Consider the following 25,718-nt stretch of genomic DNA (forward strand, 5'->3'; position numbering starts at 1 on the left):
AGAAGAAAGCACAGGGGCGGAGTTTTGATGGCGTACCCGAGCGCTGTGAGAGCACAGCTCCTATCCCAGCCTCGGACACGTCCACCTCCACGTCCACCAAAGAGGGATACGGATGGGCCAGCACGGGAGCCGAAGTAAACAGAGCCCTTAGTTGCCCAAAAGCCCTGTCCGCCTCCGTACGGGACCCCCCCTTCAGCAGTGAGGTAATGGGAGTACCAAGGACGCATGCGTACCAAGGATGCGTGTAGTGGAGTATATCAGAATATCATCGATATACACCACTACACCCTGCCCGTGCAGGTCCCTGAAAATCTTGTCTACAAAGGATTGAAAAACTGATTGAGCATTCATCAACCCGTACGGCATGACTAAGTACTCATAATGCCCTGAGGTGGTACTAAATGCTGTCTTCCACTCGTCTCCCTCCCAGATATGCACCAGGTTATACGCACTCCTGAGATCCAGTTTCGTGAAGAAGTGCGCCCCATGCAGCGACTCAATTGCCATGGCGATAAGAGGTAGCGGGTAACTGTACCGCACCATGGTTTGATCGAGACCTCTATAGTCAATGCACGGGCGTAGACCTCCATCCTTCTTCACAAAAAGGAAACTCGAGGAGGCGGGTGAAGTGGAGGACCGAATGTACCCCTGACGCAGGGATTCAGAGACACATGTTTCCATAGCTGCCGTCTCCGTTTGCGACAGGGGATACACGTGACTCCTGGGAAGCGCAACGTCTGCCAGGAGATTTATCGCACAATCCCCCGTCGATGAGGTGGTAATTGAGTCGTCTTCTTTTTACAGAAGGCGAGAGCCAAATCGGCATATTCTGGGGGGATGCGCATGGTGGAGACCTGGTCTGGACTTTCCACCGTGGTAGCACCAATGGAAACCCCTTTGTTATGGCAAGCATGAAAACATTCAGGAGTAAAAATTGCTTAACAGGTCACATGATAAGTTGCATGGACTCACTCTGTGTGCAATAATAGTGTTTAAAATTATGATTTTTTTAAACAACTACCTCATCTCTGTACCCCACACAATTATCTCTAATAAGACCAGGGAGGTTTTCCAATGCCTCACAAAGGACACCTATTGGTAGAAAGTTTTTTTTTAAATGCAGACATTGAATATCCCTTTGAGCATTGTGAAAATTATTAATTAAACTTTGGATAGTATAACTAACTCAGTTGCTGGAGAGGAAGGAAACCGCTCAAGGATTTCACCATGAGGCCAATGGTGACTTTAAAACAGTTACATAGTTTAATGGCTGTGATAGGAGAAAACTGAGGATGGATTAACAGCATACTCCACAATACTAAACGACAGAGTGAAAAGAAGGAAGCCTGTACAGAATCAAAAATATTCCAAAACATGCATCCTGTGTGCAATAAGGCACTTAAGTAAAACTGCAAAAAATGTGTGTCCTTTATGTCCTGAATACAAATCCAACACAACACATCATTGAGTACCACTTCATATTTTCAAGCATTGTGGTGGCTACATCATGTTATGGGTATGCTTGTCATTGGCAAGGACTAGGGAGTTTTTAAAAATAAATTAATGGAGAAGAGAATGGAGAATAGAGCTAAGCACAGCCAAAATCTTGGAGGAAAACCTAGTTAGTCCGCTTTTCAACCGACACTGGGAGACAAATTCATCTTTCAGCAGGACAATAACCTAAAACACAAGGCCAAATATACACTGAAGTTGATTACCAAGACGACACTGAATGTTCCTGAGTTGCCTAGTTGCAATTTTGACTTAAATCGACTTGAAAATCTATGGCAAGACTTGAAAATGTCTGCCTATCAATGATCGACAAACAACATGACAGATATATTTTTTTAAAGAATACTGTGCAAGTATTATACAATCCATGTGTGCAAAGCTTACCCAGAAAGACTCACAGCTGTAACCGCTGCCAAAGGTGATTCTAACATGTATTGACTCAGGGATGTGAATACTTATGTAAATGAGATATTTCTGTATTTCATTTTCAATAAATGTTCAAACATTTGTAAAATTATGTTTTCACTTTGTCATTATGGGGTATTGTGTGTCGACGGGTGAGAATCTTTTTTTATTTCATCCCTTTTAAATTCAGGCTGTACTGTAACACAACAAAATGTGGAAAAAGGGAAGGGGTCTGAATACTTTCCGAATGCACTGCAAGTCAAGGGGTATGAATACTTTCTGAAGGCACTGTATGTAACCCCTGTTTATTTTTTGTGTGATGTGATGTGATGAACGTATTGTAAATGCATGTTTGATGGGAAACAAGGTCCAGTATCATGTCTCATTGCCAGAGACATGATACCCACTTTACAGAGTGTTTTTTGTCTTTAGGGATGCCGTCCCAGTCCCATCACCAAGAGCAGCGCTGATCCAGAACCTAACATCCCAGAGTGCAGAGTTTGTGATGGAAGAGCACGTGCAGCTCAGCACTGGACTGCAGACCCAGGAGAGACACTTGTTCCTCTTCAGTGACACACTCATCGTCGCTAAATCAAAGTTAGTCCTCAGCATATAAAAATAATGTTCACTTACTGAACAAGATGAATAGAATAGATGAGAACTAACAATGACTTAATAGAAGTTATCATTTTCTCCATTATGTAAATTGTACAGATGTATCTTAGGACGAGAGGGGCACTTCAACAAAATGAAAATATAAAGTGGAATTGATGATTGCAATTACTGTTGCATTTGTCCTGATAGATTGCTGATATTGTTGTATTTACCCTGTTGTCTTGCAGGTCTTCCACAAGCCGCAAACGGAAGGAGAGAGTGAGGCTGTGTGAGATATGGTTGGCTTCCTGCATGGAAGAGGTTGCAGAGAGAAAACTGTGCTCAAAGAACTCCTTTGTCATTGGCTGGCCTACCATCAATTACGTGGTAACTCTCAGGTAGGCTACACCAATCTAATCATTTTTGGTTAGTACTTGACATTTAATTAAATTCCTATTTTAGGGAAATAAAGATGGCATTTGTTTTCCCTATCAGTTCATCGGAGTCAAAGGAGAAGTGGTATTCCACTTTACAATGGTAAGGAAATACTTACAAAACCCAGATGTACAATATAGAAAATGACTTCTGATATTAAATGTATAGGATTATGTACTGTACCTATCTGATACCTATCTGATGCATGCACATTAGCACTAATATATGCTATTTGGCACAGGCACATCACCAAATCCAAGGAAGTGGAATATCTCAGTAATCTCACCATGAAGGTTGTTCTCGTGGACATTGGAAATAGTGCAATGGTAAGAGAATTCACTCATCTACAACTACTGCTACTTCTCAGATGCTTATTATTTTCCCCAAATGTTCACATTCTAAATTAAATATGATTTACATGTATGACTATTTCTAGTTAACATAACATTTATTCAAGTAACCTCAGAAAATATTTTCCAATTCTATAAGATTATGAAGGAATTATTTGTGTTTTAATCTAGACGACTGTGAATGTGGACAATACATGTGATGTTGACAAAGTCATCAGGATCCTCACCCAACAATTTAAACTCACTGTGAGTTGTTGCCACCAATTTCTGTATTAATTATGTCTTTGTTCTATTATTAGAAGTAATCCAACTGTTCTGTTTAGAATGTGTATGGACAACCATTTTACTATAATTAGAGTAATATATCATTATTATTATTACTTTTACCAAGCTCTGCAATATTACACCTGTTGTAAATCATTTTTTTTTTTTTTAAGGTTTACTCTTTAGAATTTAGATCAAATTCTGCTACTACTAGCCTACATGTTTACTCATTGATCTTTAGAAAAGACAGAAAGAGTATCAGAAAAGGAACACAAGGATCATTGACAACATTTTATGCTTTACAATGTAATTTCCTGACTCTGACCGTGCCTAGGCTTATAGATTACTCTGATGTTCCTTTCTTCATCCTAAACATAATTTTTCTACTCCCATAGGGCAGACCCACTGACTACCGCCTCTGGGTAGTCTCGGGGAGAGAGGAAGCCCTATATCCTCTTATCGGTGAGGAAATGTGATAGTACTATCACTATGCACTGAAACACGCCTCCAAAAACAGTCAGGATGAAGGCACACTTGGCTTGGATTTTAGACCATAGTTTCTGTCCCGTCAAAGGATTACCCAAACCAATATTTCAGTCAGGCAGGTTCTGTCTGTACTCATCTTAGTGTGTTCACATGGAGTGTTTGTGACTTGAAACTGTAATCTTTGCGACCTGGCTACAGGAGCCTCTCACAAAACCAAAGCATATTAGGAATCCTGGGGATCGGAGTAGGGATTCATGAGGGCCTTTGTGTGTCTGGAATTAATGTCTCATACAACCGCATGCTATTCTGTCTATTTTTCTCAAGTCAATGCTGGTAGAAAAATACATAATTTAGTCAATGCTCATTAGTATATTATAGCAGACACTCTTATCCAGAGCGACTTACAGCAGTGAGTGTATACAACTTCATACTGGTGCCCTGTGGGAATCAAACCCAAAACCCTGGCGTTGCGAGCACCATGCTCTACCAACTGAGATACACTGGACTACATTTAAATGAGCAGCAACAAAATAGACTCTGGGAAATGATGAGGTGATCTCAGTTTTTTTTTAAATAGCTAAGGACTGGTACTACAAGCATTTTTATATAACATTTGCTTTTTCTTTAAGCCCATGTAATTATAAGGGGGTTGTGATTCATCATGCATCTCCTATATAATTGAATCACTCCTTTCGATTTTTGTCTTCTTGCCTCTTGACTCCTTTCGATGTTTTGGTTTTATTTGAACAGATAGTAAGCTAATGATAGATTACCAGGAAAGATCAAATGATAATGGGTCACAGAGCAGTATAGGCCGGATTCAGTCCTACTGTGACAGCGGTATGTACGTGTACCAGGAGCAGCAGCACTAACCACTTGACTATCCAGGTCACATCATCATTCATTCATGATTATAAACTGGGTGATTCAAGCCCTGAATGCTGATTGGCTGACAATCCCGTGTACCACAGGTATGACATTTATTTTTACTGCTCTAATTACGTTAGTAACCAGTTTATAATGGCAATAAGGCACCTCGAGGGTTTGTGGTATATGGCCAATATACCACGGCATAAGGGCTGTATCCAGGCACTCCGCGTTGTGTCGTGCATAAGAACAATCCTTAGTTGTGGTATATTGGCCATTACCACATCCCTTTGTGCCTTATTCCTTAAAACAGAAATGGTAGCAGCAGGGAGTGAATGCATTTTCCAATTCTATACAAAAAAAAACTGATCTGATCTACACGTGTCGTGTCTGACAGGTCATGAGCATCCCTTCAGTATTATTCTGAACTCCTTGAGGGAAATGGACCGCCAAGCCTTGACAGTCACCAACAACATTCTGACTGTAGATGGGAGCCTCTACCTTGATCACCTTCTTAAAGACGCTTCCGGGCCTCGCTTCATCCTTAGGCTAAAGGCTGAGGGGGGAGGACATGGTCGAGCAGGTGAATCATTCATTAACTTTCAGAGAGAGAGAGAGAGAGAGATGCTGGCATGTATTGATTTTTAAGTTCCACCGATATACACCACAGGGGTAAACAATGTCATTTTCTTTAGTGGATTTTGTTTCTACAAGTCAATTATCTAGCCCTCTTTACAGAAGTGGTTTATTCATAATGGAGATAGTAAATAACTTCCTGTCACGCTAGCACATGTAGTGCAGATGTTATCAGAATATCCTTCCTGTAATTAGAATAATTACAGTGTTCTAAATGTTCCATTGCTTGTTGGAGGCATAGCATACTGTCTCTCTGTCATGGCATACTGTCTCTCTGTCATAGCATACTGTCTCTCTGTCATGGCATACTGTCTCTCTGTCATGGCATACTGTCTCTCTGTCATGGCATAAAATTGTGAGAAAAAAAATACAAATTATTTTATAGCTGACCTTTTTGCTGCACTTTATAACGAATCAAGGATTCTCAAATGCCAATTGAATTGTTTTGCAGTCATTTCTATGCACAAATGCGGAAAGTATATCTGAAAAACCATGCATGGCGATTTCTCTGCATGATGCCTTATTAAGGGTGTTTTCAGCAGCTGTCTTGTAATGTCAACATTTTCTACTGAACAATTTATGGCAAGAAAAATGTATTTAACTTTTTCCACCATACATCAGTGCTCACATCCCAGGAAAGATCCAATTTTAATGGTCACAGAGCAGTATATGCCGGATTCAGTCCTACTGTGACAGCGGTATGTATGTGTACCAGGAGCAGCAGCACTAACCTCTTGACCATCCAGGTCACATCATCATTCATTCATGATTATAAACTGGGTGATTCAAGCCCTGAATGCTGATTGGCCAACATATACCACAGATATGGCAAAACATTTATTTTTACTGCTCTAATTACATTTGTAATCAGTTTATAATGGCAATAAGGCACCTCAAGAGTTTGTGGTATATGGCCAATATACCACGTCTAAGGGCTGTATCCACACATCAGTTCCTCACATCCCTGTCTTTTCATGTATGCCTTTGTGGCTGTATTCTCCCTGTCTGTGTCTGGACACTTAGAAAACAAGATTCTTCAAGAGTTATTTGGTAAGGGTGATGGTTCTATGTGCAACCATAATGACTCTTTAAGTGGTCATTTAGCTGTGCGACCTGGAGTTTCATTTTGGGAGCACCAATGGGGGAAAAAAAAACTCTTCTCTACACTACTCAAACAAGACAGGATGTCTCCCGCAGTCGCTTGCTTTATGCTCCTAGGCCACACACAGCAAGCACCACCCTCTGTCACTCATGCAGGTAGCACACAATTCCTCCAGAGAAGGGTGCAATTGTGAACGGAAATTCAGGGCATTCCTGCTCTTTATACTTATATTGGTAGACGTTTTATTTAGGACAGACATAGGCAGGGGCACTCCAGTAGAGTAGGTGGGATAATGCACAATAACGTTGGATTCCAGTTGCCGATAAACCCCACAGAAGAAGAAGGGGCGGGGGCGACAACGTTAGGTAGCTAGCCATATACCAGTGGACAGTGGTTGCTGTCCAAACATTTAAAATACAGACCCTCTTCCACTTACCCTCGCCTTATGCCCTTGGAGGAATCCCCGTCGCCATCTTGGAGGGTGGTCCAAATGATTAGCCAAGCAAGGGAAGTTTGCAACGTAAGCCCCTCAGCCCTTGTATTTAGTCGTATTTGCTAGTGTACAACTATGTTCACTCCGGGGCCTGAAACTCCCCATAATTCAATTCGCGACGATTGTACATCAGCTAAGAAAAGTCAGCAAAAACTTTTAAAAACATTTCAAAGTCAACATACAAGTGTAAGTAAAAACGAATGTAAATAAGTTATAAATGATGCTACTAATGCACATAACGGCACAAACACGTAATGTAAAAAAAAATTGTTTGCTTATCTTCCGGAAATTGTAGAAATGAAACATTTTCCTTCTTCAGAAGTTCCAGCTAGGTAGGCTAACATTAGTTAGCTAATTAATTTGCTAGCTATCATACAGTAGGCGCATATTAATAATTATAGTAGACAGACATGCACTCATAATTGACTGTAGTGCATATAAAGCACCCACAAGCTACCGGTGGCTGAAAACACAATCATCGCGGAACGAGTCACGAATTTCCATCCAATTTCCATTTTAAAAGCATTCCTGCCGCCCTGCGAGTGTGTACTGATCAGACGTCACGATACGTCATCAGAAGTGTCCACTTAATTTGACAGTGTCCTTCTCCCCTGCCTGTCGGGCACTGTTTTCCCACAGTTCTGTTAACAATGACGAGGGCAGGTGTTTGTCAGGCTGGAGTGACAGACACACTGATTGCTTAGCTAGCTAGTCCTAAGGAGGACTATGGTACACAGTAGGTGGGAGGCTAACTAGCAAGCTAGCACACCGTGTTGCTAACGATCAAGCTAGCTAGCACACGTGTCGCCCCAGCCTTCCGTCTGCTGTGCTATCGAGAGGTGGGGATGATCGGTTGACAGTGTCATTTGTCCTTACCTGTCAGGCACAGTTTTCTCCGGTACACAACAGGCGGGAGGCTCGAGCAACACTGTGCTAGTAAACGGTGTTTGCACATGGTGTCGGTAACTAGCAAACTCCGTGATAAGAGTCACTGACTCAAAGCCACAAGAGGGTAGAACATTTCAAACATGACATGTTAGGGGAGGTAGTTTCAGAAACGTTGGAATGGTTTAGTTCAATTCCTCAATAGTTGGTCCAGATGCTCCACTGCCTCCAATGCTAGCGGAGAGACCGGTAGACAGCGTCCTTCGACCCCACTGTTTTCCAGCAGCTCTGTTAACGACGGTGAGAGCAGGTGTTCAGCAGGCAGAGAGCGAAGAACGCTGTTTATCGGTGTCATTCCTGCTAGCGAATTATTTAATTTATTTCCCTTTTGACCAACATTCAAGTGTCACACAAGCATGATGATGTCTTGCTCTCAGCATTCAGTAAATTCATGTTCATGCTACAGTATTTGAACATATGCATGAATTTACAGAATGCTGAGAGCAAGACATCTTCATGGTTGTGTATATATATATACAGTGCCTTGCGAAAGTATTCGCCCCCCTTGAACTTTGCGACCTTTTGTAAGTAACAAAAGGTTACAACCTTTCGGTAAGTAACCGAAAGGTTGCAAGTTCGAATCCGTGAGCTGACAAGGTACAAATCTGTCGTTCTGCCCCTGAACAGGCAGTTAACCCACTGTTCCTAGGCCGTCATTGAAAATAAGAATTTGTTCTTAACTGACTTGACTAGGAAAAAAATAAAAAATATGAGGCCACAAGAAAATGCTCATCCAGAGGTGGTGCTCCTAGTGGCCGGTAATTTTAATGCAGGAAAACTGAAATCCGTCTTACCAAATTTCTACCAGTGTGTTTCTACCAGTGTGTCACTAGTTCAACGCTCTAACCACTAGGCTACCCTGCCGCCCCATTGAACAGCTTGTTCAATGCGATCTTAGTGCCAGCATCCCTTTGTGCTGGTAACTAGACAGCTACCAACAATGTAGATGAGAACTCTTAGTATGGTGTACAGCTTATCGTGAGGTATTCTAACTCAGGCGAGCAGAACATCAAGTCTTCCTTAATATTAGAGATTGTGTACCAGATGATGTAGAGACACAACAAAGAGACACATACCACCCCCCATGAGCTTACCCGACGCTGCCGTTCTGTGCTGCCGATGCACAGAAAAAAAGCTTTTATCCATGTCCTTGTTCAGCTAAGTTTCAGAGAAACTGTAGGATATTAAAGTTCTTCAAAACCTCTCCTCGGCGACAGCCTGCCATTCCATGTATTTGATCTATTCCAGTGCTAGCACACCTGATTCAACTTGTCAACCAACACAAACATAACATCTATGGATTTTTTATTCAACACAAAACAATATTATATGGCAGAAACTTTTTATAGAACCTTTGAAATTGAGATTAGTTCTTTAGAGAACCTTAATAAGAAAGTGTACTTTACAGCACCATGCAAATTATATATACATTTTGTAGTACCAGAATAGGGTTGTAACAACAGAACAACAAAAATATAAACACAACATGCAACAATTTAAAAGATTTTACTGAATTACAGTTCATTTAAGGACATCAGTCAATTGAAATATATAAATATATTACTCACTAATCTATGAATTTCACACAACTGGGAATGCAGATATGAATCTCTTGCTCCCAGATACCTTTAAAAAAAAAGTAGGGTCGTGGATCAGAAAACCAGTCAGTATCTGGTGTGAACACTATTTGCCTCATGCAGTGAGACACATCTCCTTTGCATGGAGTTGATCAGGCTGTTGATTGTGGTCTGTACAATGTTGTCCCACTCCTCTTCAATGGCTGTGGGAAGTTGCTGGATATTAGTGGGAACTGGAACACGCTGGAACACGCTGGAACATGCTCAATGGGTGACATGTCTGGCGAGTATGCAGGCCATGGAAGAACTGGGACATTTAGCTTCCAGGAATTGTGTTCAGGTCCTTGTGGACAGTGTATTAACATTCTGAAACATGAGGTGATGGAGGCGGATGAAAGGCATGACAATGGGATTCTCATCATGGTATCCCTGTGCATTCAAATTGCCGTCGTTAAAATGCTATTGTATTCGTTGTCTTTAGCCCACCGCCACATGGGGCACTCTGTTCACTACGTTGATGTCAGCAAACTGCTTGCCCACATCATACATGCTTTCTGGCATCTGCCCTGTACAGTTGAAACCGGGATTCGTCTGTGAAAAACACACTCCTCCAGCATGCCAATGGCCATCCAAGGTGGGCGTTTGCCCACTGATGTTGGTTACGATGCTGAACTGCCGTCAGTTCCAAACCCTGGTGAGGATGACGAGCACGCAGATGAGCTTCCCTGAGACAGTTTCTGACAATTTGTACAGAAATTCTTTGGTTGTGCACACCCACAGTTTCATCAGCTGTCCGGGTGGCTGGTCCCAGATGATCCCGCAGGTGAAGAAGCCGGATGTGGAGGTCCTGGACTGGCGTGGTTACACGTGGTCTGTGGTTGTGAGGCCGGTTGGACGTACTATCAAATTCTCTAACACGACGTTGGAGGCGGCTTATGGTAGAGAAATTAACATTCAATTCTCTGGCAAAAGCTCTGGTAGAGATTCCTGCGGTAAGCATGCCAACTGCACACTCCCTCAAAACTTTAGACATCTGTGGCGTTGTGTTGTGTGACAAAACTGCATATTTTAGAGTGGCCTTTTATTGTCCCCAGCACAAGGTGCACCTGCATAATGTTCATGCTGTTAAATCAGCTTCTTGATATGCCACATGTCAGGTGGATGGATTATCTATTAACTAATTTCTGCGTTAAACTTGAGAGAAATAAGTTTTGGTGCATATGGAACATTTCTGGGATGTTTTATATCAGCTTGTGAAACATGGGACCAACACTTTACATGTTGCGTTAATATTTTAGTTCAGTATAGAAACTTTTGGTAATGGTTATTTATAGAACCTTAGGAAAGAGTTCTTTACATCACAAAACAAGGTTACATATAGAACCTTATGAACATGGTTCTTTTCAGAATCTTTGAAAAGGGTTCTACAGTATATACTGTAGCACCAAAAAGAGTTCCGCTATCGTTATGAGCCAAATAACCCTTATTTGGCATTATATATAATTGTTTTTGTGTGTTCTCCTCTGAGAATTGCACTGATTTTGTCACGAATCCCGCCGTCCTGTTCGGCCGGCGCTCGGCGCTCGTCGTCGCCGGCCTACTAGCTGCCACCGGTCCCCTTTTCTGTTTCATTTAGTTGTGTCTGATTTGTTGCACCTGTTTCGTGTTTAGGGTTGGTTGTGGGCTATTTAAACCCAGTAGGCCCAGTTGTTTTTCTGTTTATGGTGTTTGATTATTCTTGTGGTTTCTTTTTTCCGATCAGTTTCGTCCTGTTTGTTTGGACTGGGACTTTACGCGCCCTTGTGTGTGTGGCGTGACCGTCTCTCTGTTTTTAAAAAAATATTAAAGATCCATATCTTTTGAACTACCCTGCTCTCTGCGCCTGACTCCTGCACTCACTACTTATTGAAGCTGCGACAGAAGCCCGCACCACTATGGAGTCAGCAGGAGCAGCAACCACCCCTCTTCCATCGATGGAGGAGCGCGTCCTCCATCACACAGCCATGTGATCGGTTCGGCGATGGACCTGATGATGGAGAGGATGGAGCGATGGGAGAGGAGTGGTCTCCCGACATCCACCCCAGCTCCCCCACAGATGACACAACCCACTCCTCCAATGTCATCGTCTGGTTCCGGCATGTTGCGTCTCGCGCCCCCGAGGGAGTACGATGGAGCGGCGGCTGGGTGCCAGGGGTTTTTGCTCCAGGTTGAGCTCTACCTGGCTACCGTTCGTCCAACTCCCTCGGGTGAGGAGTGTGTGAGCCTCCTCGTCTCCTGTTTGACGAGTAGAGCCCTGGAATGGGCCAACGCTGTCTGGAACGGCCTAGACTCAGCTCGGGACCACTACCCGGAGTTCACCCGCCGTTTTCGGGCCGTGTTTGACCACCCTCCGGAGGGCTGAGCGGCGGGTGAGCGACTATTCCACCTCAGACAGGAGACGAGGAGCACGCAGGACTTCGCCTTGGAGTTCCGGACCTTGGCTGCTGGTGCGGGGTGGAATGACAGGGCCCTGATGGACCACTACCAATGCAGCCTCCCGGGAGGACGTCCGCAGGGAGCTAGCTTGTCGGGACACCACACTCTCCCTCGACGAGCTTATAGACATGTCGATCCGACTGGACAACCTGCTAGCTGCCCGCGGGCGTTCAGAGGGGGTCCTGTCAGTTCCACCTCCCAGCCCTCCCGCTCCAACTCCGATGGAGTTGGGAGGAGCTGCATCTAGGGGGACCGGAGGAGGAGGCTCCTCCTGCACCTACTGCGGCCGGAGAGGACACACTTCGGACCGGTGCTGGAGGAGTGCGTTGGGGAGTCGAGATGGCAGGCGGAACACTTCTCGGCCACCCCAGGTGAGTAGGCACCAAACTCACCCAGAGCTCCCTGTTGGTCACATGTTTTTATGAATTTTTTCCCCTGCGTTTTTTCCCTCTCTCCAGCATAAGGCGCCAGTCGATTCAGGCGCAGCTGGGAGTTTTATGGATTGCGGACTCGCCCGTAAGTTGGGTATTCCGTTGGTGCAGATAGACCCACCTTTCCCCATGCACTCCTCAGTTAGCCGACCGTTAGGGTCAAGGCTGGTCAGGGAGGCCACGATTCCGCTGGACATGGTAACGCATAGGGGGATCATAGGGAGCGGATCAGTTTCTACTTTATTGATTCACCTGCGTTTCCAGTGGTGTTGGGGATTCCCTGGCTGGCTATTCACAATCCCCTCATTTCCTGGAGACAGGGGGCTCTTCGGGGGTAGTCAGAGGAGTGTTCAGGTAGGTGTATAGGAGTTTCCATCGGTGCCACGTCGGTGGAGAGTCCAGACCAGGTTTCCACTGTGCGCATTCCCCCAGAATATGCCAATTTGTCTATCGCTTTTTGTAAAAAGAAGGTGACCAAATTACCACCCCATCAACAGGGAGATTGCGTGATAAACCTCCAGGAGAACGCTGCACTTCCCAGGAGTCACGTGTACCCATTGTCTCAGGAGGAGACGTTGGCTATGGAGACATATGTCACGGAATCTCTGAGACAGGGGTACATTCGGCCCTCCATGTCACCTGTCTCCTCGAGTTTCTTTTTTGTGAAGAAAAAGGAGGGAGGACTGCGTCCGTGCATTGATTATCGAGGTCTAAATTCGATCACAATGGGATTTAGTTATCCGCTACCTCTCATCGCTACGGCGGTGGAATCATTCCACGGAGCGCGTTTTTTCACGTATTCGGGAGGGAGACGAGTGGAAAACAGCGTTTAGTACCACATCAGGCCACTATGAGTACCTCGTCATGCCGTATGGGTTAAAGAATGCTCCAGACGTCTTTCTATCCTTTGTAGATGAGATTCTCAGGGACCTGCACGGGCAGGGTGTGGTGGTATACATTGATGACATCTTGATCTATTCTGCCACACGCGCCGCGCATGTCTGGAATGGGCCAACTGTGTTCTCCAAACGAGAAATGTGTGTTCTCCAAACGAGCCGTTTCCTTCCGTGTTCTCCAAACGAGAAATGTGTGTTCTCCAAATGAGCCGTTTCCTTCCTGGGTTATCGCATTTCCACCTCGGGGGTGGTGATGGAGTGTGACCGCGTTAACGCCGTGCATCATAGGCCGACTCCGACCACGGTAAAGGAGGTACAGCGATTTTTAGGGTTTGCCAATTACTACCGGAGATTTATCCGGGGTTTTGGCCAAATGGCAGCGCCTATTACCTCACTGCTGAAGTGAAGGGCGGTGCGTTTACGGTGGTCGGCCGAGGCAGATGGAGCTTTCAATCAGTTGAAGGCGCTGTTTACTGACGCGCCCGTATTGGCGCATCCGGACCCTTCGTTAGCATTCATAGTGGAGGTGGATGCGTCCGAGGCTGGGGTTGGGGCCGTGCTGTTACAGCGCTCGGGCACGCCACCGAAGCTCCGCCCCTGCGCTTTCTTTTCTAAGAAGCTGGGTCAGGCGGAGCGGAACTATGATGTGGGGGGCCGGGTGTTGCTAGCTATGGTAAAAGCCCTGAAGGTGTGGAGACACTGGCTTGAGGGGGCTGAACACCCTTTCCTCATCTGGACTGACCACCGCAATCTGGAGTATATCCGGGCGGCGAGGAGACTGAATCCGCTTCAGGCTAGGTGGGTTATGTTCTTTACTCGATTTAGATTTACCATCTCTTATAGATCAGGTTCCCTCAACACTAAGGCCGACGCGCTGTTCCGTCTCTATGACATTGAGGACCGGTCCATCGATCCTACTCCCATCCTTCCAGCTGCTAGGCTGGTGGCTCCGGTGGTATGGGGGGCGGGCATTGCGGTTGGAACCTGCGCCTCCACAGTGTCCGACCGGTTTCAGGTACGTGCCGCTTGGTGTCTGTGATAAATTGATTCGGTGGGCTCACACACTACCTTCTTCAGGTCATCCGGGGATTGCGAGGACAGTGCGGGGTCTTAGGGGGAAATGGCCCACCTTGGCCAAGGACGTGAGGCTCTATGTCTCCTCCTGTTCGGTGTGCGCTCAGAGTAAGGCTCCTAGGCACCTGCCTAGAGGGAAGTTACAGCCCCTTCTGGTTCCACAACGGCCCTGGTCTCATCTATCGGTGGACTTTCTTACTGATCTTCCCCCATCTCAGGGGAACACTAATATTCTGGTCGTTGTGGATCGGTTCTCTAAGTCCTGCCGTCTCCTCCCATTGCCTGGTCTCCCTACGGCCCTACAGACTGCGGAGGCTCTATTTACCCACGTCTTCCGGCACTACAGGGTGCCAGAGGACATCGTATCTGATCGAGGTCCCCAGGTCACGACCCGTGTTTGGAGGGCGTTTATGGAGCGTCTGGGTGTCTCGGTCATCCTGACCTCTGGTTATCACCCGAGAGTAATGGGCAGGTGGAAAGAGTGAACCAGGAAGTGGGTAGGTTTCTGCGGTCGTATTGCCAGAACCGGCCAGGAGAATGGGCGAGGTACGTCCCATGAGGAAGTTGGCCCAGAACTCACTCTGTCACTCCTCCACGAACATGTCGCCATTCCAATGCATGCTGGGCTACCAGTCGGTCCTGGCTCCGTGGCATCAAAGTCAGACCGAAGCTCCTGTGGTGGAGGAGTGGGTACAGCGCTCTAGGGAGACCTGGCGGGCAGTCCAGGACTCTCTTAAGCAGGCCGGTGGACGGTAGAAGAAGAGTGCTGACAGCCACCGCAGTGAGGCCCCTGTGTTCGCACCAGGGGACAGGGTCTGGCTCTCGACCCGAAACCTGCCCCTCCGCCTGCCCTGCCGGAAGCTGGGGCCGCAGTGTGTGGGGCCATTTAAAGTCCTGAGGAGGATAAACGAGGTGTGTTATAGATTGCAACTTCCCTCTTACTATCGCATTAACCCCTCGTTTCATGTGTCTCTCCTCAGGCCGGTGGTAGCTGGTCCCCTACAAGAAGGTGAGGTGCCGGAGGTCCCTCCGCCCCCTCTGGACATCGAGGGGTCCCCGGCGTACACTGTACGAGCTATTCTGGACTCGAGACGCCGGGTGAGGGGCCTGCAGTACCTCGTGGACTGGGAGGACCTACTAGCTGCCACCGATCCCCTTTTCTGTTTCATTTAGTTGTGTCTGATTTGTTGCACCTGTTTCATGTTTAGGTTTGGTTGTGGGCTATTTAAACCCAGTAGGCCCACCGGCTTTTGTGCGGGCTTGTTTTTCTGTTTATGGTGTTTGATTATTCTTGTGGTTTATTTTTTCAGATCAGTTTTTTCCTGTTTGTTTGGACTGGGACTTTACGCGCCCTTTGTGTGTGTGGCGTGACCGTCTCTCTGTTTTTTTTTGGAATAGTAAAGATCCACATCTTTTGAACTACCCTGCTCTCTGCGCCTGACTCCTGCACTCATTACTTATTGAAGCCGTGACAGATTTGTTACTCAAAATGACATTTTAATATTTTTGTTTGGCTGAAAGCAGGTCTGATTGAATGACAACCACATATCTGTCACTCAGAGTTTCTAAAGAATGCACTGTTCATAATTTCCAACAGATTCCTTTCAGAAACACATAAAGAGAAAGAAGTCTCTGTTAGACTGGGCTCTGAGAAGAGGACATGGCAGCCAAGGAGGTGGAAATCCTGAATCCCCCACAACTCCTCACAAGCTCTTTGGTCTTTCATTGTCCTCCATCTGTCATCATGGAAATCTACCCAGACCCATCATGGTGAGTTCTGAAAAATTATAAATGATTCATCTCTACTGCTGGGAAAGTCATGATGGGAAAATTAGGATAATATCAGTCATGGTGGGCAAATTATTCACAGCTTGTAATTGCGCCTGCAAACTACTACATGTCTGGTCTATTCTCCATACAGGACATGCTGTATCTGTTGTATCATGAGGGCCCCACCACCACAGGGATCTTCCGGCGCTCAGCCAATGCTAAGACATGCCGGGAACTGAAGGAAAGACTGAACTCTGGCAACAGTGTTCAGCTGGAGGGGGAGTCTGTGTTTGTTGCTGCATCAGTCATCACTGTAATTGCTTTCTGAAGTCTCACTTGTGTTTTAGATTATTTACTAGACTGCATTGGATTTTAAACTGAAATATTATGGCCAGCAGTAACAGTAACATGTTCAAATGGAGGACCAACATTTAAAAAAAAACTATTTTCTTACTGTACTGTATAGATTTTGATTGCTCGCACTTATATTTGAATGAACAGGACTTTCTGCGCAACATCCCTGGCAGTGTGCTAAGTACTGGTCTGTATGAGAAGTGGATGGAGGTCATGGCGGCTGATGATATTGAAGACAAGATTGAGTTGATAAAAGGGTGAGAGATTCATACATCTGTTTATTTGTTTACCAACAATAGATTAGTGGCTAAAATAAAGGAGTTGTCATATGGTCCTTGATGAACTGAGACAATTGTGTTAGAGCAGGGATGAAACAAAAGACTCCACCCTCTGCACCCACCTCTGATATAATGGATCTGCTTACAATTGTTTTATTGAGATTTTCCTGCTTGAATGATTGTCCGGTGGCTACCTATTCTATGGGATTTGGAGCCTCTTGAGTGGCGCAATGTTCTAAGGGACTGTATCGCAGTGCCACTAGAGATTCAGCTGTGCCACTAGAGATTCTGGGTTCGAGTCCAGGCTCTGTCGCAGCCGGCTGCAACCGGGAGATCCATGGGGTGGTGCACAATTGGCCCAGTGTCGTCCGGGTTAGGGGAGGGTTTGGCCAGCAGGGTTGTCCTGGTCCCATCGCGCACTAGAGACTCCTGTGGCGGGCTGGGCACAGTGCATGCTGACACTGTCGCCAGGTGCACAGTGTTTCCTCCGACACATTGGTGCGACTGGCTTCCGGGTTAAGTGGGCACTGTATCAAGAAGCAGTGTGGCTTGGTTGTGGTTCGGAGAACGCACGGCTCTCAACCTTCGCCTCTCCCGAGTCCGTACGGGAGTTGCAGCGATGAGACAAGACTGTAACTACCAATTGGATACCATGAAATTGGGAAGAAAACAGGGTAAAAAATAAATGTAAAAATAGATAGGAAACATTTGGGTAACGCTGAGCCATAGATGTGAGCAGAAACAGAACAATATTGAAAATTGTACAACAGAATGCACACAATAATTCAAATCTTGAAACCTGTGACTGGCAGAAAACTGAAAAAAGGACATATCAAAGAATAGTCTTTAATAGAGGCTAAATGCACAATTTGTATACGAGCAAACACTTGTACAAATATAGTTCATCTAACACACAAAATAGCTGTAAAAAATGTAAATACATGAGATGGAATATTATCCAAACTGAGTTCCAAATACTGTCAAGCGATTGCATGGTGTTCACATTTTCCTGATTCTAACTTTTATCGTTAAAGAAGAATTACAACATAAATCGCATTGAGTTTAAAAAAAAAATATGATGTTGTTTTTGAAAAGTTCAGTGCCATTTTGCATGTGTAAAATGGAGCACCTTATGTACACTGTGTGTGTGTGTGTATATTGTCAAGCCCTGACCTTAGTTATCTTTGTTTTCTTTATTATTTTGGTTAGGTCAGGGTGTGACGAGGGTGGCTTGTTTAGTTTTTGTATTGTCTAGGGTTTTTTGTATGTTTAGTGGTTTTTGTAAGTCTAGGTGTTTATATGTCTATGGTTGCCTAGATTGGTTCTCAATCAGAGGTAGCTGTTTATAGTTGTCCCTGATTGGGGACCATATTTAGGTAGCCATATTCCTTGGGTATTTTGTGGGTTCTTATTCTATGTTTAGTTGCCTGTCTGCACTAGCCATATTAGCTTCACGGTTCGTTTTGTTGTTTTGTATAGTTTGTTCAGTATTCTTTCTTTGATTAAAGAAGTCTGTACGCTTACCACGCTGCGCCTTGTTCTCCTCCATATGACGACCGTGACATATATATATATACACACACACAGTGTACATAAGGTGTTCCATATATATAGATAGATAGATGCATTGATACAGTGCTTTCGGAAAGTATTCAGAACACTTGACTTTTCCATGTATTGTTAAATTACAGCCTTATTTTAAAATGGATTAAATTAATATTTTATTCTCATCAATCTACACAAAATACCCCATAATGACAAAGCAAAAATAGTTTAGACATTTTTGCAAACGTATTAAAAATAAAAACAGAAACACCTTATTTATATAAGTATTCAGACCCTTTGCAATGAGACTCGAAATTGAGCTCAGGTGCATCCTGTTTCCATTGTTTATCTTTGAGCTGTTTCTTCAACTTGGTTGTGGTAAATTCAATTGATTGGACATGATTTGGAAAGGTAGACCTTTGTCTATATAAGTTGCAACAGTTGACCGTGCATGTCAAAGCCAAACCAAAACATGAGGTCGAAGGAATTGTTCGTAGGGCTCAGAAACAGGATTGTGTCTAGGCACAGATCTGGGGAACGGTACCAAGAAATGTCTTCAGCATTGAATCATTCTTAAATGGAATAAGTTTGGAACTACCAAGACTCTTCCTAGAGCTGGCCGCCCCCAGCCAATGTCCTTGACTAGCCAAGCCAGGGCCCGGACTTGAACCCGATCTAACATCTCTGCAGAGACTTGAAAAGAGCTGTACAGCGACACTCCCCATCCAACCTAACAGAGCTTGAAAGGATCTGCAGAGAAGAATAGCAGAAATACAGTGGTGCCACAAATACAAAAATACAGTGGTGCCACGTTTGTAGCGTAATTTCCCTGAAGACTCAAGGCTGTAATCGCTGCCAAAGGTGCTTCAACAAAGTACTGAGTAAAGCGTCGGAATACTTATGTAAATATGATATTTCAGTTTTTTATCTGTTATGCATTTGCAAAGAATTCTAAAAATATGTTTTTGCTTAGTCATTATGGGGTATTGTGTAAAGATTGAGGGGGGGGGGGTTTAATCAATTTTAGAATAAGGCTGTAACGTCACAAAATGTGGAAAAGGTCAAGGGGTCTGAGTACTTTCCGAATGCACTGTATAACAGTCTTAAACACATACAGTAATAACTAGGACCCTGTGTTTTGTGCAATCATGTGACATGCCTGGATTTCAACCTTTATTTATAACGCATGTATACTGCACCACTTTAATAATTGTCTGTTTTTATGCATGTTTTATCCTAGAACACTAAGAACAACAACTGTTAACAAGAATCCAATATGGCGTGAACCTTCATATCACTGTGTAACAATCAGGGGGGGAAATAATTGCTCTTTTCAGATCTTGTAGCAACTGATAATGAAATAACTGCCAATAATGTAGCAACTGATAATGAAATAACCGACAATAATGTAATAGCGGTTCATAATTGTTACATTTATAATGCTGATAATGTAATAAATTGCCAATAAATAGATAGGAAACATTTGGGTAACGCTGAGCCATAGATGTGAGCAGAAACAGAACAATATTGAAAATTGTACAACAGAATGCACACAATAATTCAAATCTTGAAACCTGTGACTGGCAGAAAAGTGAAAAAAAGGACATATCAAAGAATTGTCTTTCATAGAGGTTAAATGCCCACAATAGAATAGAAGAGCAGTGGTTTGCAATTCAGCTAAATTCATTCAATCGTTTTGTGCATCTAAAAAAACCACACAGAACTGTATTGCTTGTTTTTTAATTTCAATAGACTTCTCAGCACTTCATGTCCTGTTTCAAAGTCATTCAATATCTGTTTTTTTTATCTTAATATCTTTGAAAAACACACATTCGGCACATTAGAGCAACTTCAACAACATGAAGAGATATATTTATTGATGTGTTCTTCCCCAAGTAAATTTACTGTATGTACTGTGCAGAAGTGGAATTTACTAAAGACAGAGACAGACTAAAGAATGGCATATGAACAGGACAGAACACATTCACTCGGGTGTTTGCATCAGCCACTCACCCATTCCTCTCTACATTACTGGCCTCAATTAGCCGCTAGGGTATTAATGGCACTCCATTGTCTGTCCCCTTCAGGCTATTGAGCCAGCTTCCAGAGGATAATGTTACCTTGCTCCGCTACCTGTTCGCCCTTCTCTATCACATCCAGGAGAGCTCGCAGGAGAACCAGATGAACGCTTTGAACCTGGCTCTCTGTATCGCTCCCAACATGCTCTGGCTGCCCGTGCCCAAAGGGCCAGAGGAGGAGAGTCAGTCCACTAAAAAGGTAGATCTACTTAGGGATCCCCTGCCCAACAACAATAGTACCCTACTGACATTTTATAAGCACCATAAATAATCTTCAATAATTCATGTATTCTATTATTTCTCTGTATTTCTTACACAGATAAATAAATGAATTATTGAAGATTATTTATTGTGTGCAGACCATCTCTATTGCTATGGACTATGAGAATCTAGCACCCGACAACTTCTGAAAAATAATATGAGAGTGAGTGAGCATGTTATCTATTATTCTATTTTATAAATATAGTCAAATATATAATATTTTATTAAGGCTTCAATGAAACACACAAATGCAGTAATAAATCCCTAGTGAATTGCTGAGTTTATGTATTGATGCAAAATATTATGATTATGCAAAATATACAATTCAATGTATACAGCATATGCTGAAATTGTCAGTTCCCACTGGGCACAGATGTCAAATCTTACATTATTCCTTGTTGGTTCAATGTAATTTTATTGAAATGAAATGAAAACAACTTTGATTCAACCAGTGTGTGTCCAGTGGTTTCGTATTCGGTACAGCTTTTGGAATAGGCATCATCACATTTTGGAATAGGCATCATCTCTTCAGTAGCTTATTGCTAAAATAATCATTTTAAAAGGCAACATGATGTCAAGGTTAAGAAATCAATTAAGTTTAATTTGCAGAGGATCAAAAAATGTCTAACTGGTACATTTTTGTCTGCGACACAATTTGGCCAATGCGATTCTTATGCCAATTAAACGTCAGAACATTGATTGACTGTTTGACGTTTGTGTTGCTGTGAAACATCACAAAGATAAAAACAGTTCTCAAGAGTTCTTAAAACATCAAAGTGTAAGTTATAAGCTACAGTGAGCTCCAAAAGTATTGGGACATAAGAATATAATGTTTCTCAACACTTCTACACTAATGTGGATGCTCCAATGATTCCGCAAAATCCTGAATGAATCGTGAACAATTATGAGTGAGAAGGTTACAGATGCACAAATATCACATGATATTTATGCCTCAGTACCTTTTCTCACTCATCATTCACCATTCATTCAGGATTATCCGTAATCATGGTAGCATCCACATTAGTGTAGAAGTGTTGAGAAACATTATATTCTTATTTACGGAAAAGTGACTCCAAAATGACAAAATACATTATTTACCATTCATTTCTATTGGGCACAAAATAATATGAAACACAACCAAAACAAACAGCAAATGCATCCAACATGTTTGTACAGTCATAAGTTGATGTAGTCATTGCGTGCTATGAATATGGGACCAAATACGTAACATTTTACTACTTTAATAATGCACATAATGTAGATATGTCCCAATACTGTTGGTCCTCTAAAATGGGGGGACTATCTACAAAAAGTGCTCTAATTTCTAAACGGTTCACCCGTATGGATTAAAATACGGATTAAAATACACTCAAATGAAAGCTGACAGTCTGCACTTTAACCTCATAATCATTGAATCATTTCAAATCTGAAGCCAAAACAACAACAAATATTTGTTGTCCAATACTTTTGGAGCTCACTGTATAAGTTGTTTATTTTCTGTGTAAATTGGAATAATACACTGAATTGAAAGTCATTTTCATTGGACCCCATTAATGACTCTGGTGTTGTAGTTAGCATGAGCAGATAGTGTATGTTCATCTCCTGTATCCCCTTTTTGTTAACGCTTTCTGACTCAATGTGTTTTCATGTCTCCATTGCAGGTTGCAGCTCTCATCCAACTACTCATTGAAAACACCCCGGCCATTTTTGGTAAAGATGTTGAGTGCATTTTTACTGCGACAAATTGTGAACAAGGAACTGTAGACGATGTCATGGGTGAGATCTTTGTTAGATAACATATGGTTGATTTTCTTTTTCTTTTTTTTTGCATTTTCACGGTAACCATGTGGTCTCGCTTTGATCTTTGATCCTCTTGTGTTTTTTCTTTCAGTGGAGTCTTACCAGCAGCTCTACTTGTCTGATGATTGGGACTGGGAGAAGCAAGGAGGACTTCACTCTCCTAACAGGGAACCTTTATTCCTGTCTCCAGGGAAACTGGTCTTGAAAGAGGAGAAAGAGATTTTGGGCCTTCTGAATGAGGTTGACTCCTTGAAAAAGCAATATGTGAGTGAGGAAAGTGCTTATAGCTGTGGAAATCTAGACTTTATGTCTTCACTGTCCAGTGGGTCTATATGCTCCCTGATGGGGACCCAGAGTCTTCGCTCAGCCCGCTGCTCCTCAGAACCCAGTGTGTCTCTGGCTTCTCCCCAGTCAGGGTCCCAAAGCCAGATCCACACTCCTGTTGCCCGTCAGTCCAGCTGCGATGCGGCAGTGATGTGTGGCTGTGCAGACCACTCCCAACACACACACAAACCCCACGCTAAGGGGCTACTAAAGGGGGACAGCAGCCCCAGGGTAGGTGGCAGCAGATCTAGGTATGCCTTCTGGAGGTCCCCTCAGGTAGCTTCTAGGTTCTGGCACCCTGCCCAGAGGCTGGCCATGTCCAACAGGTCCAGTTTCTCCAGCCTGTCCTCCGCAGCCACCTCACCGTCTGCCTCCTCTCTGAGCTCCATAGACAGTGCCTTTTCCTTCTGCTCTGACTCTGTGTCCTCTCCCAACGAGCCCAGCTCCCCACCCTTCCTGTTCGGCACGTCGGCACGGTTACGCCCTCTCACCCCAGACACCCCGAAGAAATTCCCAAAAGACTGGAGCATGACATTCCCAGTGGCAGTGGCTCAGGCACCCGAGGTTTTGGACTTGTATAATAAGTATGATGAGAGAAAAGAAGACAAGGAGCATTACCGTTCTAATAGCATTCAGAATAGAGAAGACTACCAGTTGCATACGCAAAGCCTCTGTAGTTTAAAAGGTGAGAATAGTCAAAGCCCTGTCTCTCAACCAGATGACAGTGAGAATTGTATCTCTGATTGGAGTGGGGAGCAGGTGCACCAGAGCCAGAAGGATAAAGTGTTTGAGACATCAGAGTCAAAAGGCCAGACCAAAGAAATATCCATTACACACATACAGCTGAGAAAAACAAACAACCAGGCTGTCAACAAAGAAGAGGTGAAGAGGACAAAAATTACATTTTACACCTCCTCTAACAGAATGCTGGTGAAGAAACAGTCTGATCAATCTGTGGAAGAGTGCAGCGTCTCTCTGGTGTCTGACACAGGGAGAGAACATAAGGAAAACGAGGAACTTCTCGGTCAGAGTGTGCAGGTCCACATACCCCAGACAGTGTTCTATGGTCAAAACACTCCACTGGTCCTTCAGTCTGTGTCAATCAGACAATCTGTCAACAACAAGGAGAAAGGAGCAAAGACTAAAACAGAGATTGACAGTGGTGAGGTGGTCCCTGAACAGTTGGGTGGTGGATGCACCCCTCTCTCCCAGACATCATCTAAAACCAATGCCAAAACTGCAAGCACAATCAGCCACACTGTAAGAATAAAACTGCCAGCAACTGTCAGAAACACTGTGAGAGAATACTTCAGCTCAGGTGACAACAAGAATGGCAACTCGGATGCAAAAGCAATTGAAAAAAAACTTGTAAGTAAACTCCAGTAGCAAAGTAAAATGGCTGAACCAACAGAAAATGCCACAAAGCTATCACACGGTGAGGAATCAGTTGTCTGATTGTACAAAAGTTAAGCAAGGAAGTAAGACCGTGTCAGATGGTAAAGACTCAATGGGTTAGTACTTGCAGTTCATTTTGTCAAACTAGTCAGCTTGATAAGCAATTTCAACAGTCTGTGCAATGTCCTGTGGGTTGTTGCTTAGAGGAAATGAATGGTATTTATGCAAACCACTCAGACAGAGCACCTCCTCCAACTGAATGGGGATGCTTAATGCTTTTGTATAGCAAATGGCTGAAGCTATGAATAAGGACCAGACATCTTGCCTTCAACGTCATGTGTGTGTTTACTGGAGGGACTGTGACATGTTCAAGAAGATGATGGGGATAATATGTCAGGGAAAAAATACAAATGTGAGGCAAATTAGGTATAACATGCACAATTTGTATACGAGCAAACACTTATACAAATATAGTTCAGCTAACACACAAAATAGCTGTAAAAAATGTAAATACATGAGATGGAATATTATCCAGTTCCAAATACTGTCAAGCGATTGCATGGTGTTCACATTTTCCTGATTCTAACTTTTATCGTTAAAGAAGAATTTCAACATAAATCACATTGAGTTAAAAAATTAAAAAATTGATGTTGTTTTTTAAAAGTTCAGTGCCATTTTGCATGTGTAAAATGGAGCAACTTATGTACACTGTGTGTGTATATTGTCAAGCCCTGACCTTAGTTATCTTTGTTTTCTTTATTATTTTGGTTAGGTCAGGGTGTGACGAGGGTGGCTTGTTTAGTTTTTGTATTGTCTAGGGTTTTTTGTATGTTTAGTGGTTTTTGTAAGTCTAGGTGTTTATATGTCTATGGTTGCCTAGATTGGTTCTCAATCAGAGGCAGCTGTTTATCGTTGTCCCTGATTGGGGACCATATTTAGGTAGCCATATTCCTTGGGTATTTTGTGGGTTCTTATTCTATGTTTAGTTGCCTGTCTGCACTAGCCATATTAGCTTCACGGTTCGTTTTGTTGTTTTGTATAGTTTGTTCAGTATTCTTTCTTTGATTAAAGAAGTATGTACGCTTACCACGCTGGGCCTTGTTCTCCTCCATATGACGACCGTGACATATATATATATATATACACACACACATGTGTATATAAGGTGTTCCATATATATAGATAGATAGATGCATTGATACAGTGCTTTTGGAAAGTATTCAGAACACTTGACTTTTCCACGTATTGTTATGTTACAGCCTTATTTTAAAATTGATTAAATTAGTATTTTATTCTCATCAATCTACACAAAATACCCCATAATGACAAAGCAAAAATAGTTTTTTTAGACATTTTTGCAAATGTATTAAA

General features: G+C 43.4%; 1 protein-coding gene across 2 annotated transcripts in view; it reads left to right on the plus strand.

The window, feature by feature from the left end:
* Positions 1-24,839, plus strand: part of arhgap20b (Rho GTPase activating protein 20b) — a 42,176-nt gene extending 17,337 nt beyond the window's left edge. For both annotated transcript variants that reach the window (XM_024420221.2, XM_024420222.2), the window contains 13 exons: positions 2,350-2,514; positions 2,760-2,909; positions 3,007-3,048; positions 3,188-3,272; positions 3,468-3,542; positions 3,956-4,022; positions 5,311-5,496; positions 16,140-16,312; positions 16,464-16,625; positions 16,814-16,923; positions 20,577-20,766; positions 22,490-22,604; positions 22,720-24,839. In XM_024420221.2, the coding sequence (XP_024275989.1) occupies positions 2,350-2,514; positions 2,760-2,909; positions 3,007-3,048; positions 3,188-3,272; positions 3,468-3,542; positions 3,956-4,022; positions 5,311-5,496; positions 16,140-16,312; positions 16,464-16,625; positions 16,814-16,923; positions 20,577-20,766; positions 22,490-22,604; positions 22,720-24,338 (3,139 nt within the window). In that variant the 3' untranslated portion in view covers positions 24,339-24,839. The remainder of the gene's footprint in view (positions 1-2,349; positions 2,515-2,759; positions 2,910-3,006; positions 3,049-3,187; positions 3,273-3,467; positions 3,543-3,955; positions 4,023-5,310; positions 5,497-16,139; positions 16,313-16,463; positions 16,626-16,813; positions 16,924-20,576; positions 20,767-22,489; positions 22,605-22,719) is intronic.
* Positions 24,840-25,718: the final 879 nt, after the last annotated feature.

Source organism: Oncorhynchus tshawytscha, linkage group LG30 (assembly GCF_018296145.1).
Source record: "Oncorhynchus tshawytscha isolate Ot180627B linkage group LG30, Otsh_v2.0, whole genome shotgun sequence".
Taxonomy (NCBI): Eukaryota; Metazoa; Chordata; class Actinopteri; order Salmoniformes; family Salmonidae; genus Oncorhynchus; species Oncorhynchus tshawytscha.